Below are 13,648 nucleotides of genomic sequence, written 5' to 3' on the forward strand. Positions count from 1 at the left end.
AGAGAGAGAGAGAGAGAGAGAGAGAGAGAGAGAGAGAGAGAGAGAGAGAGAGAGAGAGAGAGAGAGAGAGAGAGAGAGAGAGAGAGGGAGGGAGGGAGGGAGAGAAACCTTGAGTGTGTGTGTGTGGCAGCTTCCTCTCACCAAGAAGAGCCAAGGCTTACCGGATCATCCTGCAGAAAAACAGGTGATTTACAACTCAAGAGCATAACTCGCCCTCGTAAATGTCCTCCTGACCTGACCTCTTCTCCTGAAGTTAATGATAGTTTGCTTGTGTTGCTTAATGTTTTTAAATGCCGGTTTGCGTTGCCTTGTGAATTCTGTTGCCTGTGTTGCTTTATGCTTAGCGTTGACGGGTGTTTCTAAGCGGTATCTTATGACGATTGTATGCTGACTATAGTGAAAACGCAAATTAATCTATGCGTAAACATTTATTTAAAATATTACAGGGTTCATAAAGAATGTGAAAACAAATGATACCTAAAAATTAAAGTTTTACATAGCGAGTCTTCTAGGGAATTGTAACAAATTTAAATGTATGAAAATCTATATATATGTAATAAATTCATCTAAATATAATAGACAAAATTCATCGAAAAAATTATAAGTAACAGAACACACAAGACTGCCATCAACTATGGTTTCTCACACGAACACATCATAAACGCAAGTGTACCTCGCTGTAGTGTACCACAAGGTACCTTATCTCAGGGTACTGTATCTCAGGGTAGTGTTCCTCAAGGTACTGTACCCCAGGGTAGTGTTCCTCAAGGTACTGTACCTCAGGGCAGTGTTCCTCAAGGTACTGTATCCCAGGGTACTGTACCCCAGGGTAGTGTTCCTCAAGGTACTGTATCCCAGGGTACTGTATCTCAGGGCAGTGTTCCTCAAGGTACTGTATCCCAGGGTACTGTACCTCAGAGCAGTGTTCCTCAAGGTACTGTATCTCAGGGTAGTTTTCCCAAAGGTACTGTACCCCAGGGTAGTTTACCTCAGGGTACTGCACCTCAAGGTATTGTATCTCAGGGTAATGTACTCCAAGGTACTGTACCTCAGAGTACTGTACCCAAGGATAGTTTACCTCAGGATAAAGTATCTAAAGGTACTGTACCTCAGGGTAGTGTACCCCAGGGTAGTACTATTCCCTAGGGTAGAGTACCCTATGTATACTTTACGAAGGCATCAAATATAAATCCTATTCCCCCCTTCCCCATCCAAGTCAAGGCACGAATACCATAGCGTTTAAGTCATACGCTATGTACACGTGGAGGTAAGATTCTTAGCATTATAAGTTATTACCGTATGTCATTATATGACATACTGTATTATTATATGCCATACGACAGATGTTACGAGTACTTCCTGCTAGATAATTAGCTTCTCTCGTCTAAGTCTCTCATTACCAGATCCTAAGGGTGTTTAACATCTCAAAACTCACAAATGAGATCTTTCATGGAAAACTGAACTTAGCCTTATTTTCCACTGAGAAAGAAAGGGTAGATGGTTTGGTTTGAGTTTTGATTATTGCTTCCTGAGGTTTGCATCTATGCTCCAGAACTAGCTCTCTGGAGCAAGCATACAACGCGCGAGAGCATTAAAAATTACATTTTTACTGTATTAAATTTGTTTTTAATTATTGTTAACCCATTACAATTTTATTTTTTAACATACTAAATCAAAGCAAGCCAAGTAAACAGTTTTTCTTAATGTATAAGAAGCCAATTTAGTTATTTTCACAAATATTTGAAAGGAAGGAGACAGGGAAATAGAGAATAAACAACACAATAAAATAAAACAGGAAGGATGAGAAGGAGAGATAAGAACACACTCTTCTCACCCTCTCCTCTTTAAGTATTAGCAAGACAAATGTCCTCACTTCTTTCTGGCATGAGAGCATCAAATTACGTATCCGGACGTCCAGATAACAGGATCATTTCAGTCGTAGATATTTACTGCTCAGATAAGGCGGATACCTCAGCTGTTATCCAATGCCTCCTGTATGAGATATTCGTCGCTTCTAGTTGTCGGTGTATTAACGAGGTGGAGTATGTGTGTGTGTGTGTGTATTTTACTATTTACTATTTGTGTCTGCAGAATTGAGCTATTGCCTATACGATCCGATTACGATACGATACGATTGCCTCAAAGAAGGCAACACAAGACATTCAGAGAAAAACTTGCCATTTAATTCTGAATACGTATGAGTGTTCACTTCTCCTATCACCCACTTTTTTTTTACACTTTATTATGCAAGGTTATACAGTTACATATATGACTGTTTACCAAAAACTTAACATTAAGAGAACATAAGAGGAAGCTTGTTTCCTAGAGGCTGTAGATTTCTTCGAACTCCTCCGACGCTGGGCAGGAACCGAGGACGCAGCGGGCATTACCCCTTTGGACCGCGACACTGAGGCGCTGAAAGAAAAAACTTGCTGCTCTAGGCTCTTGGATTCCGCCTTTCTAACCAATCTATTTCTTTCTCTTGTATATCTACTACATATATTTCTCTCTAACACACATCCCCATTAAGCAGCCCGTAGCAGCTATCTACCTCCCAGGTACCTATTTACTGCTAGGTGAATAGAGGCATCAGGGTGAACAGAACTCTGCCCATTTGATTCCACCTCGACCGGGAATCGAACCTGGATCCTTAGGACTACGAACGATCTTTGTATGAGAGGACGGGCTGCACCAGACAGCCCGTACTCGCAAGAAAAGATCCAAGCTCGTTAATCCAGCCGCCAAACCCCCTGTGTTTTTAATGAAAAGTGGTTTACACACGACTCGACACTGACGACTCCCGAACACTTCCGAAACAAGTGCTTCGTTCACGTTCCCTGTTCGAACCACAATTCTATAAATGCTTCACCCGCGTACTTCAAATACAAATAATCACCAACTGAACCTAAACACCTAACCTAACCTAACTCACGCCTAATAGAATTTTTATGTATAATAATATTAATTTATATATGAGAACAAACCCAATTTTAATACACAGTATGTTAAAATTGATGAATGCGTCTGGGGAGGATGGCCGCTGCTTGAAACAGCCTAGTGTGAGGACGGGTTTGCAGCATAGCCCGTGCTGCTTGGAACTTTTTGTTCCGAGTAGCTGAATCTAAAACAGCAAAGGGTAGGACGACGGATTTGCTTCATGCAGGTCGGCGTAGAATCCCCGACTGTCCAAGGCGTTGGGCACCATTCCATTCCCTCCCGTCTTAGCCGAAATCCTTATCCTGACCACTTCCAAGTGCTATATAGTCGTAATAGCTTGGTTCTTCCCCCAGATAATTTCCTCCCGATAGCCAACAAATCTCTCCATAACCACTTCCTAAAGTCACGGATTGCGTTATGACGTCAAAGGTCATGGCTCAACTGCAGGCCAGGTGTTTAATTGGCTGAGATAAACGCTCGTAAAGGGATTCTCTTTGTCCAGGGTAGGTCATCACGGGTCAACGCTCGAAAGATATACTGGCTCTGTTAGGGCGCCTGCTTGCTCCTGAGTCCGTGGGTGGTAGGCTAGAGTTGATATTCTCTTAACATACGTATTTACAATTGGTATTAAAACCAATCAAATTTACAAAATATATGTTTTCATTTCCTAAATATCGTATAGGCATTCTGTTCTGTTCTTTGAGGATTTTTGGGAAGTCCGTTACAGAACGGGGACATTAGTTTCATGTTCGTATGTAAATTACTCTTTTTTTTCATCTGAATTTATTTGTAACTAGCTGTACCCGGCCATGCGTTGCTGTGGCTCAGCAATGCATGCTTGTTGCTGAGCCACAGCGACGTGCAACTCCCCTGTCCCCTTGTCCTCCCCACTATTCTACACTGCCCCCGTCCCCACGTCCTCCCAACCAGCCCCCACTCCCCCGTCTCCCTTGTCCTCCCCCACCATTTCCCTCTCCCCCGTCCCCTCGTCCTCCCCACCATTTCCCACTCCCGTCTCCTCGTTATCCCCCACCATTCCCCCCCTTCCTCGTTCTCCCCCACCATTTCCCCCCCCCCCCCCACCCTCCCTCGTCCGATGTGTTCCCAAATGATCTGATGTTCCCATCACTGAAAAATAAGAACAGTTAAAAAAAACGAAATGAAAAACAACGATAAAATAAAAAATAAACTATACTCAAGAGATGAACGGTATGGTAAACAACACAGCTCAATTCCAACACAATGTCACATAAAATAATTCAATCAAAATGAAAATAAATCGAAATCTATGAAAATTTATTTTATCAATGCAATCGGAAACATTGAAATGGAATCATAACATATTTAGTATAGCATGTGTTGCTTTTACGTGCAACAAATGGTGCTGTTTTTCCAAAAAAGAATGTTTTTACCTGTCACAAGTGTGGCATCTATATAGTAGGTATATAAAAACACGTTACTAATGAGGACAAATATCACAAGATAATAGATGTAATCTTTATTTTTCTATACGTGCAAACGTTTAAAGTTGTTAAACAATATTTATATATTCTAATAAGTCCAAGACTTATTCGCCATATCTCCAAGACTTATCTTTGTCAAAAGATATAAAAGACCTGACAACCACCTTCCCGAAGACGAAAATAATATGTAAACAAAAGAGTTGAGGACTCAGAGTTGCCTGACTCGCGGCTCATATTAGCAATATGAATCGATTCCACGATGCTAATGCAGCCCGTCCTCCAAACAAAGACCCAAAAGTGAACAAATCCACAAGGGCCGTGACGAGGATTCGAACCTGCGTCCGGGAGCATCCCAGACACTGCCTTAATCGACTGAGCTACGACAGGATAAAAGGGTTGAAACCGATTTCAGTTTCGGTTTCAACCCAAAAGTGATTCCATGCACCCACCAAACCCCCTGTTTATGAATGAAAAACGGTTTACACACGACTCACAACTGTTGACGTTCGAACACTTCCGCAGTCACATCTCAGGCTGCTCATCATGAAGATAACGCTCAGAAGGGTGCACCATAATATCCGGAAGCTCTGACACGAAGGTACGCACACGAGGAACCCAAATAGTATTTGGGCAAAGGGGAAGCGGCGCCACCCGTTCCCACATGACGGGCGGCCGGGGAGTAGTAAAAAAAAAAGCAGTCAGATCCTCAATCGGGACGACACCCTTCGGACGGGCAATCATACCCCCTGGAACGGGTCAGCTGCACGGGGGCCGGCAACACAGCTGGGGGTAACCCAGTGGGTGGCACCACAGGAGGTGACAGGTCAGGAGGCTACACCACAGGGGCCCCCTCTGGAACATCCACAGGGCCGGGCACCGGCCCTGTGACACCATTACTAGCCAGTGTGGCACCGCTACTAGCCAGTGTGGCACCACTACTAGCCAGTGTGGCACCACTACTAGCCAGTGTGGCACCACTACTAGCCAGTGTGGCACCACTACTAGCCGGTGTGGCACCGTTACTAGCCAGTGTGGCACCGTTACTAGCCAGTGTTGCACCGTTACTAGCCAGTGTGGCACCGTTACTAGCCGGTGTGGCACCGTTACTAGCCAGTGTGGCACCACTACTAGCCAGTGTGGCACCACTACTAGCCAGTGTGGCACCACTACTAGCCAGTGTGGCACCACTACTAGCCAGTGTGGCACCACTACTAGCCAGTGTGGCACCACTACTAGCCAGTGTGGCACCGTTACTAGCCAGTGTGACACCACTACTATCCAGTGTGGCACCATTACTAGCCAGTGTGGCACCACTACTAGCCAGTGTGGCACCACTACTAGCCAGTGTGGCACCACTACTAGCCAGTGTGGCACCACTACTAGCCAGTGTGGCACCACTACTAGCCAGTGTGGCACCGCTAATAGCCAGTGTTTTTTATCAACTTCAATAACCATTTGTCAGACCAAAACGAACTGTATCATTCAAGAGGTAAAGGAATAAATTAGATTATTACGCGTGTGTGTGTGTGTGTGTGTGTGTGTGTGTGTGTGTGTGTGTGTGTGTGTGTGTGTGTGTGTGTGTGTGTGTGTGTGTGTGTGTGTGTGTGTGTGTGTGTGTGTGTGTGTGCAGAAACCCCCATCTCTGTATTTTTTATTAGCCGGGCGCTCTTCTCTATTAACTTAGACAACAGAAATATCTCTCACTCTATCTTAAGTGTTACAACTTGTGAATCTTAAGTCGAGTTAATCGTCCATGGCGCGGGCGGATCATGTTTTATGCAAACATTTTCAGTTCCGGCTGGTGAGAAGAATCTCGAAAGATAGAGATGGAAAGAGAGACGACCTCCTTGGAGTATTCTTCATATAATAGCAAAGATGCGTTGTTTCTTCAGGAGGATAACTCTTGCCATACCTCCCATTCGCAGTAGCCAGGTGGTCTTTCCATTTTATTGCAAGAAAATGACCCACAGGTATCGTCTTGAATAAGATCGTTGCAATAGCACACCAGCAAAGTTCATGTTCTTAAGTCTGCCGAAGAAAAAAATAACTAAAGTTTTCGAATTTTGGTCCTTGGAAAATCTTCAGCAAATAAAACTTGCCTTATCGCCTCTTAAGACCCAGTCGCAAGTCATGCAATAAGTCACACGCTATATATTTTCTGAGCAGCCCAAGATACCAGCGGAAGAGTTCACGACCGATGCTTTCACAGAGAGTGAAGAGTTCAGCATGACCTGCCATCAGCATGACCTGCCATCACAGACAAGACATCAACATGGACAGCATCGTGAGTACCAGTGTTAGAATCCACGTTAACACAACATCGAGTGCCAGTGTGTATTCTCTTATTTCAATATTATTTCCTAAACTCACAACTGTAATCAACACAATTAGTGAAGAGTTAAACGCAGGAGACTGAGCAGAGAGGACATGATCACAACATACAAGGCACAGAGAGGAAGGGACAAGACAGACAAGGAGTGAGCGTTCTAAATTGTAGGAAAAGTAGGACAAGAGGACATAGGAGGAAGCTGGAAATGCAAATCAGTCGAAGAAATGTATGAAAAAACCAGTTCCCTTTACAAGTGGTCAACAAGGGGAATGCACTGAAAGAAAAAGTCGCAAAAGCCACCTTCACCTAGAACTTTAAAGTCAGGTTCAGCAAGGAATTTTAAAATCAGGAAAGTTTAATGATATCAAAACAGGTACATGGAAGCTAGTAGGCGGGGTATGAAGAGCTGGATCTTGCGTCCCTGTGACCATTGTCAGGGTAAGCACACACACACACACACACACACACACACACACACACACACACACACACACACACACACACACACACACACACAGGTGGAAGATGAGTACCCAAATGAGCCACAGAGACATTAGAAAGAACTTTTTCAGTGTCAGAGTAATTAGTAAATGGAATGCATTAGGAAGTGATGTGGTGGAGGCTGACTCCATACACAGTTTCAAATGTAGATATGATAGAGTCCAGTAGGCTGAGGAATCTGTACTCCAGTCGGTTGACAGTTGAGAGGCGGGACCAAAGAGCCAAAGCTCAACGCCCCCAAGCAAAAATAGGTGAAATAGGTGAGTACACACACACACCTGAGGAACTGCCTACCAGTGACGATTCGAGAAAGAGACCTGGGCGTGGACGTAACACCTAATCTAACTCCTGAGGCACATATAAATAGGATATCGACAGCAGCGTACTTTACAGCGGGAAAAGTTAGAACATTTTTCAGAAACTTAAGTAAGGAGGCATTTAGGGCGCTTTACACTGCCTACATGAGGCCAGTCTTAGAGTATGCCGCGCCATCATGGAGTCCCCACCTGAAGAAACACGTAAGGAAACTGGAAAAGGTTCAGACGTTAGCAACAAGACTCGTCCCAACGTTACGAGGGATGGGGTATGAAGAGCGCCTGAAGGAACTGAGCCTTACGACACTAGAAAAAAGAAGGGAGAGGGGAGAATATGATAAGAACGCATAAAATACTCAGGGGAATTGACAGAGTGGAAATTGACGAAATGTTCACACGGAATAACAGCAGATCGAGGGGACATGGGTGGAAGCTGGAAACTCAGATGAGTCACAGAGATATTTGGAAGTTTTCTTTTAGCGTGAGAGTAGTGGAAAAATGGACTGCACTTAAGAAGCAGGTTGTGGAAGCAAACTCTACTCATAATTTTAAAAGTAGATATGATAGAGAAATAGGACCGGAGTCATTTTGGCAGCTTTCGATGGCTCGAAAGGCGGGATCCAAGAGTCAATGCTCGATCCAGCAGGCACAAATAGGTTAGTACAAACAGGTGAGTACACACTATCTCACACACACACACACACACACACACACACACACACACACACACACACACACACACACAAACACAAGGGGCACACACATTAGGGGACACAGGTGGAAACTGAGCGCCCAAATGAGCCACAGAGATATTAGAAAGAACTTTTTTAGTGTCAGAGTAGCTGACAAATGGAATGCATTAGGAAGTGATGTGGTGGAGGCTGACTCCATACACAGTTTCAAGTGTAGATATGATAGAGCCCAGTAGGCTCAAGAACCTGTACACCTGCTGATTGACGGATGAGAGGCGGGACCAACGAGCCAGAGCTCAACCCCCGCAAGCACAATTAGGTGAATACACACGCCCCGGCCTCCCCAGAGGGCGCAGGTTCACTGGGCCATACGCCAGTGTCAATATAACTTTCACACAAGGCGAGGATGACCCGTCCGATCTAGACCACGAAAACTGGGAGACCTCGTAACTCAGGACGAGGCGGATACGAGGCTCTTTGCGCAACTTGGTCGCCCTGTTTGCTGGTATCCTTGAGCTGTAGGTGAGCACCGGGCGGTCCTCGCTCTGAAGCGAATTTAAATATATTCCTGACGAGCACCCCCTGGCTTTACTCCCGTTTTCTCTGACAAGGCAGTCTCCCGTTTTCGAATGACCCACCCCATTCATCCAACTTTTTCATTAATTGCTCTCTATATTTCTCTTTCTCATTCCCCTACATATTCCATCCCCTCTCCTCCGCCTTTCCGCGCCCGTCCCATCTTTCCTGCGACGCCCAACAGAGGGGTGGAAGGGATGGCAGCCAACACCTGCCCTTGACCTACTTCACCTCTGACCTGTATACGCACCACGCAACTATAACACTCTCATATGTTTCTCCTGCTGCCAAACTATGTTATTTTACTCCTACACGACTTGACTAGGTGAATGAAAAGGCTTGACGCAGTCTCTCACGACCTTGGTGGAGACGTCGGCGAGCGACCGTAGAGGATTAATGTGTGGAAGCAACCAGGAGGCCTGGTCGACGACTGGGCCGTGGGGACGCTAAGCCCCGGAAGCACCTCAAGGTAAGCAAATTCAGTGACTAATTTGCTTTATATTGAACTATCCTGAACACCTGGCGATGCTCAGGATAATCTGTCTTTCACTCTGTCCTCCATACCTACTAAGTCAATACATTAGGTTGTTGATATGGCGGAGTCCAAGAGCTTAATCCTCGATCCTGCAAAGCACACACATCTAAATCAACCTGTCCAATAATTAAGAACGTTGCATATCGCTTGTATGCGTTACATAAGGCCAAAAATTGTGGTACTAGAAAATAATAGAAGCGGCTCGCGAAAGTGTTGTACTATCCCGTTTCCTGTTTTGGGTCCTGTGGTAGGTTAGGAGAGGACACTTTACACTGACTGTTTTCTGGACGTTGGGAAACCTTGGGAGGACGGACTGACTATATAAGTAACGCATTTACCACCAAGGTTGCCTGTGTGTGTGTGTGTGTGTACTACCATAACCCAGCCTGGCCCTACGGGTGTTCCTGACTCCCTCATGTACCAGACCTCACTTAACGAATGCAAACTGCCATTCTTGGCACCTGAATGAGGTAGTTAGCATATAAGTTTTTAGTTGGATAGATGGTTGTGAGGGAAGGGGGTGAAGGGAGGGGAGGGTGTTTTAAAAGGGAGGTAAGGGACTAATGGAGTATTAGTGGGTGTTGCATTAAGAGAGGATAGTGTTGGGAGAGAGACGGGGCTCGCGTTGGAGTAAGGAGACAAGTGTTCCAACGCTAGAAACTTCACACTAATATTTACCCTCTTATTCTATAACTGCATTGTATTATTATCTGATGTTATATCGCACGTTGTATTTCACAAGCCTCGTAGGGGGCCTCGTAGGGGGCCTCGTAGCCTGGTGAATAGCGCACTGGACTCGTAATTCTGTGGCGCGGGTTCGATTCCCGCACGAGGCAGAAACAAATGGGCAAAGTTTCTTTCACCCTGAATGCCCCTGTTACCTAGCAGTAAATAGGTACCTGGGAGTTAGTCAGCTGTCACGGGCTGCTTCCTGCGGGTGGAGGCCTGGTCGAGGACCGGGCCGCAGGGACACTAAAAAGCCCCGAAATCATCTCAAGATAACTTCAAGATATAACCACCCCTGGTTAGTCTCAGCTGGAGACATGCCGTTCCTGAAGGCAAGAGCCGGTGATGGACGGAGTGGCCAGACTCTTATGCCATAGTAGGAGCCTCTCACACGACTATCACACTCTCTCTCTCACACACACACACACACACACACACACACACACACACACACACACACACACACACACACACACACACACACACACACACACACATACACACACACACACACACACACACACACACACACACACACACACACACACACACACACACATACCAACACTGAATTGTTCAACTCCACAACAGTTAAAGAGGCTGGGGAGCTCCTCGAGCCACATATGTCTCCTTGAGAGAACCAGTCCTCCAGGTTCCGGTTCCTCACACTCAATGACTTAGCATTCTAGACCGACGTCAGTTCGTCGTGCCTGGCAGTTGATGTACCGGCACTTCGATGCATGCGAGATCCTCCTGGCGTATGGCACACTATACGCCATCACTCGGGGCTACCGTGGCACCCGTCACCTGGGCCCACCGTGGCACCTGCGTTGCTCAAAGCTACGCTTTCGCATGAAGAAAGGGATTATTACTTCAGTGTCTTGGTTGACCTTGCTTGGCCAACTTCCCAATCTGGCAATGTAACTGTGATTCCACACTCGGGCGCCTGAGTGACACGGACCCTGACCTCACTGCTCTGCTTGGAGCTTACTCCATTCAGCATTCTCTAGTTTTAACACTGCCATCTATTGGATGAGATTAATTGGTTCTGAGGGGGGGAAACTATATACCCCGCTGTTTTGGCTATCACATTGTGTTGGGTTAATGGGGTTGTGTTGGCGTGAGGGGTGTGTGCTGGGAAGAAGGGAGAGTGCTGGAGTGAGGGGGAGAGTGGGAGAGGCAAGTACTAGACACAACAGTAAGTGTATAAGGGAGTGAAGAGTGTAAGGTAAAAATAATTAAGGGTATTTTCTGTTTTTTGTTCTCTTTTATGCTTTATTAATTATCTTTGTTCTTTTCCTCTCTTTACTAAAACTTGTTATCTTCTTACCTTATCCTTCGGCTTTTGTTCATATTAACTTCTCCTTTGTTTCGTCTAATTTTGTGACAAGGTCACAAAATTCATTTATATTGTTTTTTTTTTGGCAATTCTGCGTTCCCAATCAACTAAAACGAGTCGAAAAAAAAAGTGTGTTTAAAGGCTGTTGTTGAAAGAATGAAAGCTGCTTGGTTCAGTTTTTTGTTAATGAGGCAACAAAACTTGCATGTTTGAGCTGAAACTACCCATAAAACAGGCGCCATTACGGACCAAGACATATGCGACAAAAAAAAATTGATGTTTATGCCTTGAAGCACAAAAACATATTTGTGGCCACATACTGGAAAGTGCCGTAGAGGGAGAGTGACTTCCTTACACGACAACTTTCAAGGAAGACTCGACAATCTGACTTGAAAGTTAAGAAACCTTTGAAAGTATCGACCTTAAACAAAAAAAAAAACTGAAGAATTATTAATAATTTTTTCGAGAGTTTTAGAAAAGGAATCGAAGCGTTGTTCATGAATTTTAAAAATGTGTCATATTGAAAATTTTGAAAAATGTTTAAAAGTATATAATGGGTGGAAATCTTTGAGTTCTTTAAGTATCAGAGGTATGAAAATCTTGGAGGTTAAAATAATTTTTCTTTTTTTACTTTGTTAAATCTTTATACTTTTCTATGAAAACTCGTCACCGGTAATTCTTACTTAACACTACTAAACGAATCCCAACCCCATTTTGTTTCTCTGGAAGTATAAGTACACAGCAATTGGAAGGGATCTGGGAGGAGGACGGGCCATATTCGACATAAAAGTCGATGCTCAAATCAACTCTTAAAATTTAATACCTTTTCAAGGTTGTCCACCTCAAGTGACGGTCGAACAGCGTAGAGCCTTATGGTTAGGGTCGGACTTGTCCACTGGCTGAGCCACACCTCCACTCCCACGTGGAGGACGGCATCCATCTTCACTCCAACGCGGAGCGTGGCATCCATCTCCACTTCGTACGGAGGCTGACGGGGAAGATAACTCCAGCGTACTAGCCAATGGCCTCGGCGCCCCTAGTCAGGAGCCTCGGCGCCCTAGTCGGGGGCCTCGATGTCAGTTTGTTGGGTTGTCCGTCTTCCAGTTCGAGGGTGGAAGACTCGGAGCTCTAGCCTCACCAAAACTTTGTAGGGTGACAGATAGTCGTTCAAGGAGGATCATAGGTAACCATAGGTGGGTCGGGATCTACCCACATACCCCTCAATCCCCCCTCTCCCCAACCATTAATAGCTAATGCTTTAAATTTCTAATCTAACTAAATTCCAACTAAATTCATCCTCACTAAGATTCGTCAAGCCTATTTTTTTATACATAATTAAATGTTGATTTCTCTTACGTAGTCTGTTTACTGATGAAGACTGTGTGTGTATTGGAGATACTGAAGGAAAGGCAACGAGGCAGGGATCTGGAACACGACGCTGCCCTGGATTAAGGAAGGAGAAATCAGGATCATAGGTGAAGGTCTCTGGCATAATAGAATCTTGCAGTCGACATCAACAAGTACAAGGAGGAGCCACCACTGTAGACGTAGCTTGTGTCAAGAGGGAGAACAGCACCGTTGAATCCGCAACCCCCTACAACAGGGAGTTAACGTCGAAGTCGGGACATTGCTTTGTCATAAGTGGCTCCCTTCGCCCGGTATATACCGCACCGGAAGACGTCCTTGAAGTCTCAAGAATATAATCCGGGTTCCCTGTCAAGAAAAGGGTCTCTGCATACATTTCACGCACCAGTAAGGCTCCCTCATGACCTCACCCGGGGATTAAGGGGTTGCCCCCCCCCCCCCCCCTCCGGTCACGTTGGCAGGTTGGAGCCACTGAGAGACACCTCTATCTCCCATCACAACCCAACACCTCACTTTCACTTCTCCCGACGGTGACGCAGAAGGAAATTGTAAACTACCATAGAAATACACTAAAAAAATCCTTGGAAATTCATTATAAACAACCATGGAAATACACTATAAACGACGTGAAGAGATATATCTTGAGATGATTTCGGGGCTTTAGTGTCCCCGCGACCCGGTCCTCGACCAGGCCTCCACCCCCAGGAAGCAGCCCGTGACAGCTGACTAACTCCCAGGTACCTATTTACTGCTAGGTAACAGTGGCATCAGGGTGAAAGAAACTCTGCCCATCGTTTCTTGCCGGCGCCCGGGATCGAATCCTGGACCACCAGATCACGCGTCCAGTGTTCTGTCCGCTCAGCCACCGGCT

General features: G+C 45.4%; 1 protein-coding gene across 1 annotated transcript; it reads left to right on the plus strand.

Moving 5' to 3' along the window:
- The first annotated feature begins 1,253 nt into the window (after nt 1-1,253).
- Nucleotides 1,254-5,901, plus strand: LOC138351759 (uncharacterized protein C11orf24 homolog). Its single transcript, XM_069303781.1, has 2 exons — nt 1,254-1,267; nt 5,268-5,901. The coding sequence occupies exons 1-2, from the start codon at nt 1,254-1,256 to the stop codon at nt 5,899-5,901; spliced, it is 648 nt and encodes a 215-aa protein (XP_069159882.1).
- Nucleotides 5,902-13,648: the final 7,747 nt, after the last annotated feature.

This window comes from Procambarus clarkii, chromosome 5 (assembly GCF_040958095.1).
Source record: "Procambarus clarkii isolate CNS0578487 chromosome 5, FALCON_Pclarkii_2.0, whole genome shotgun sequence".
In the NCBI taxonomy this organism is placed as follows: domain Eukaryota; kingdom Metazoa; phylum Arthropoda; class Malacostraca; order Decapoda; family Cambaridae; genus Procambarus; species Procambarus clarkii.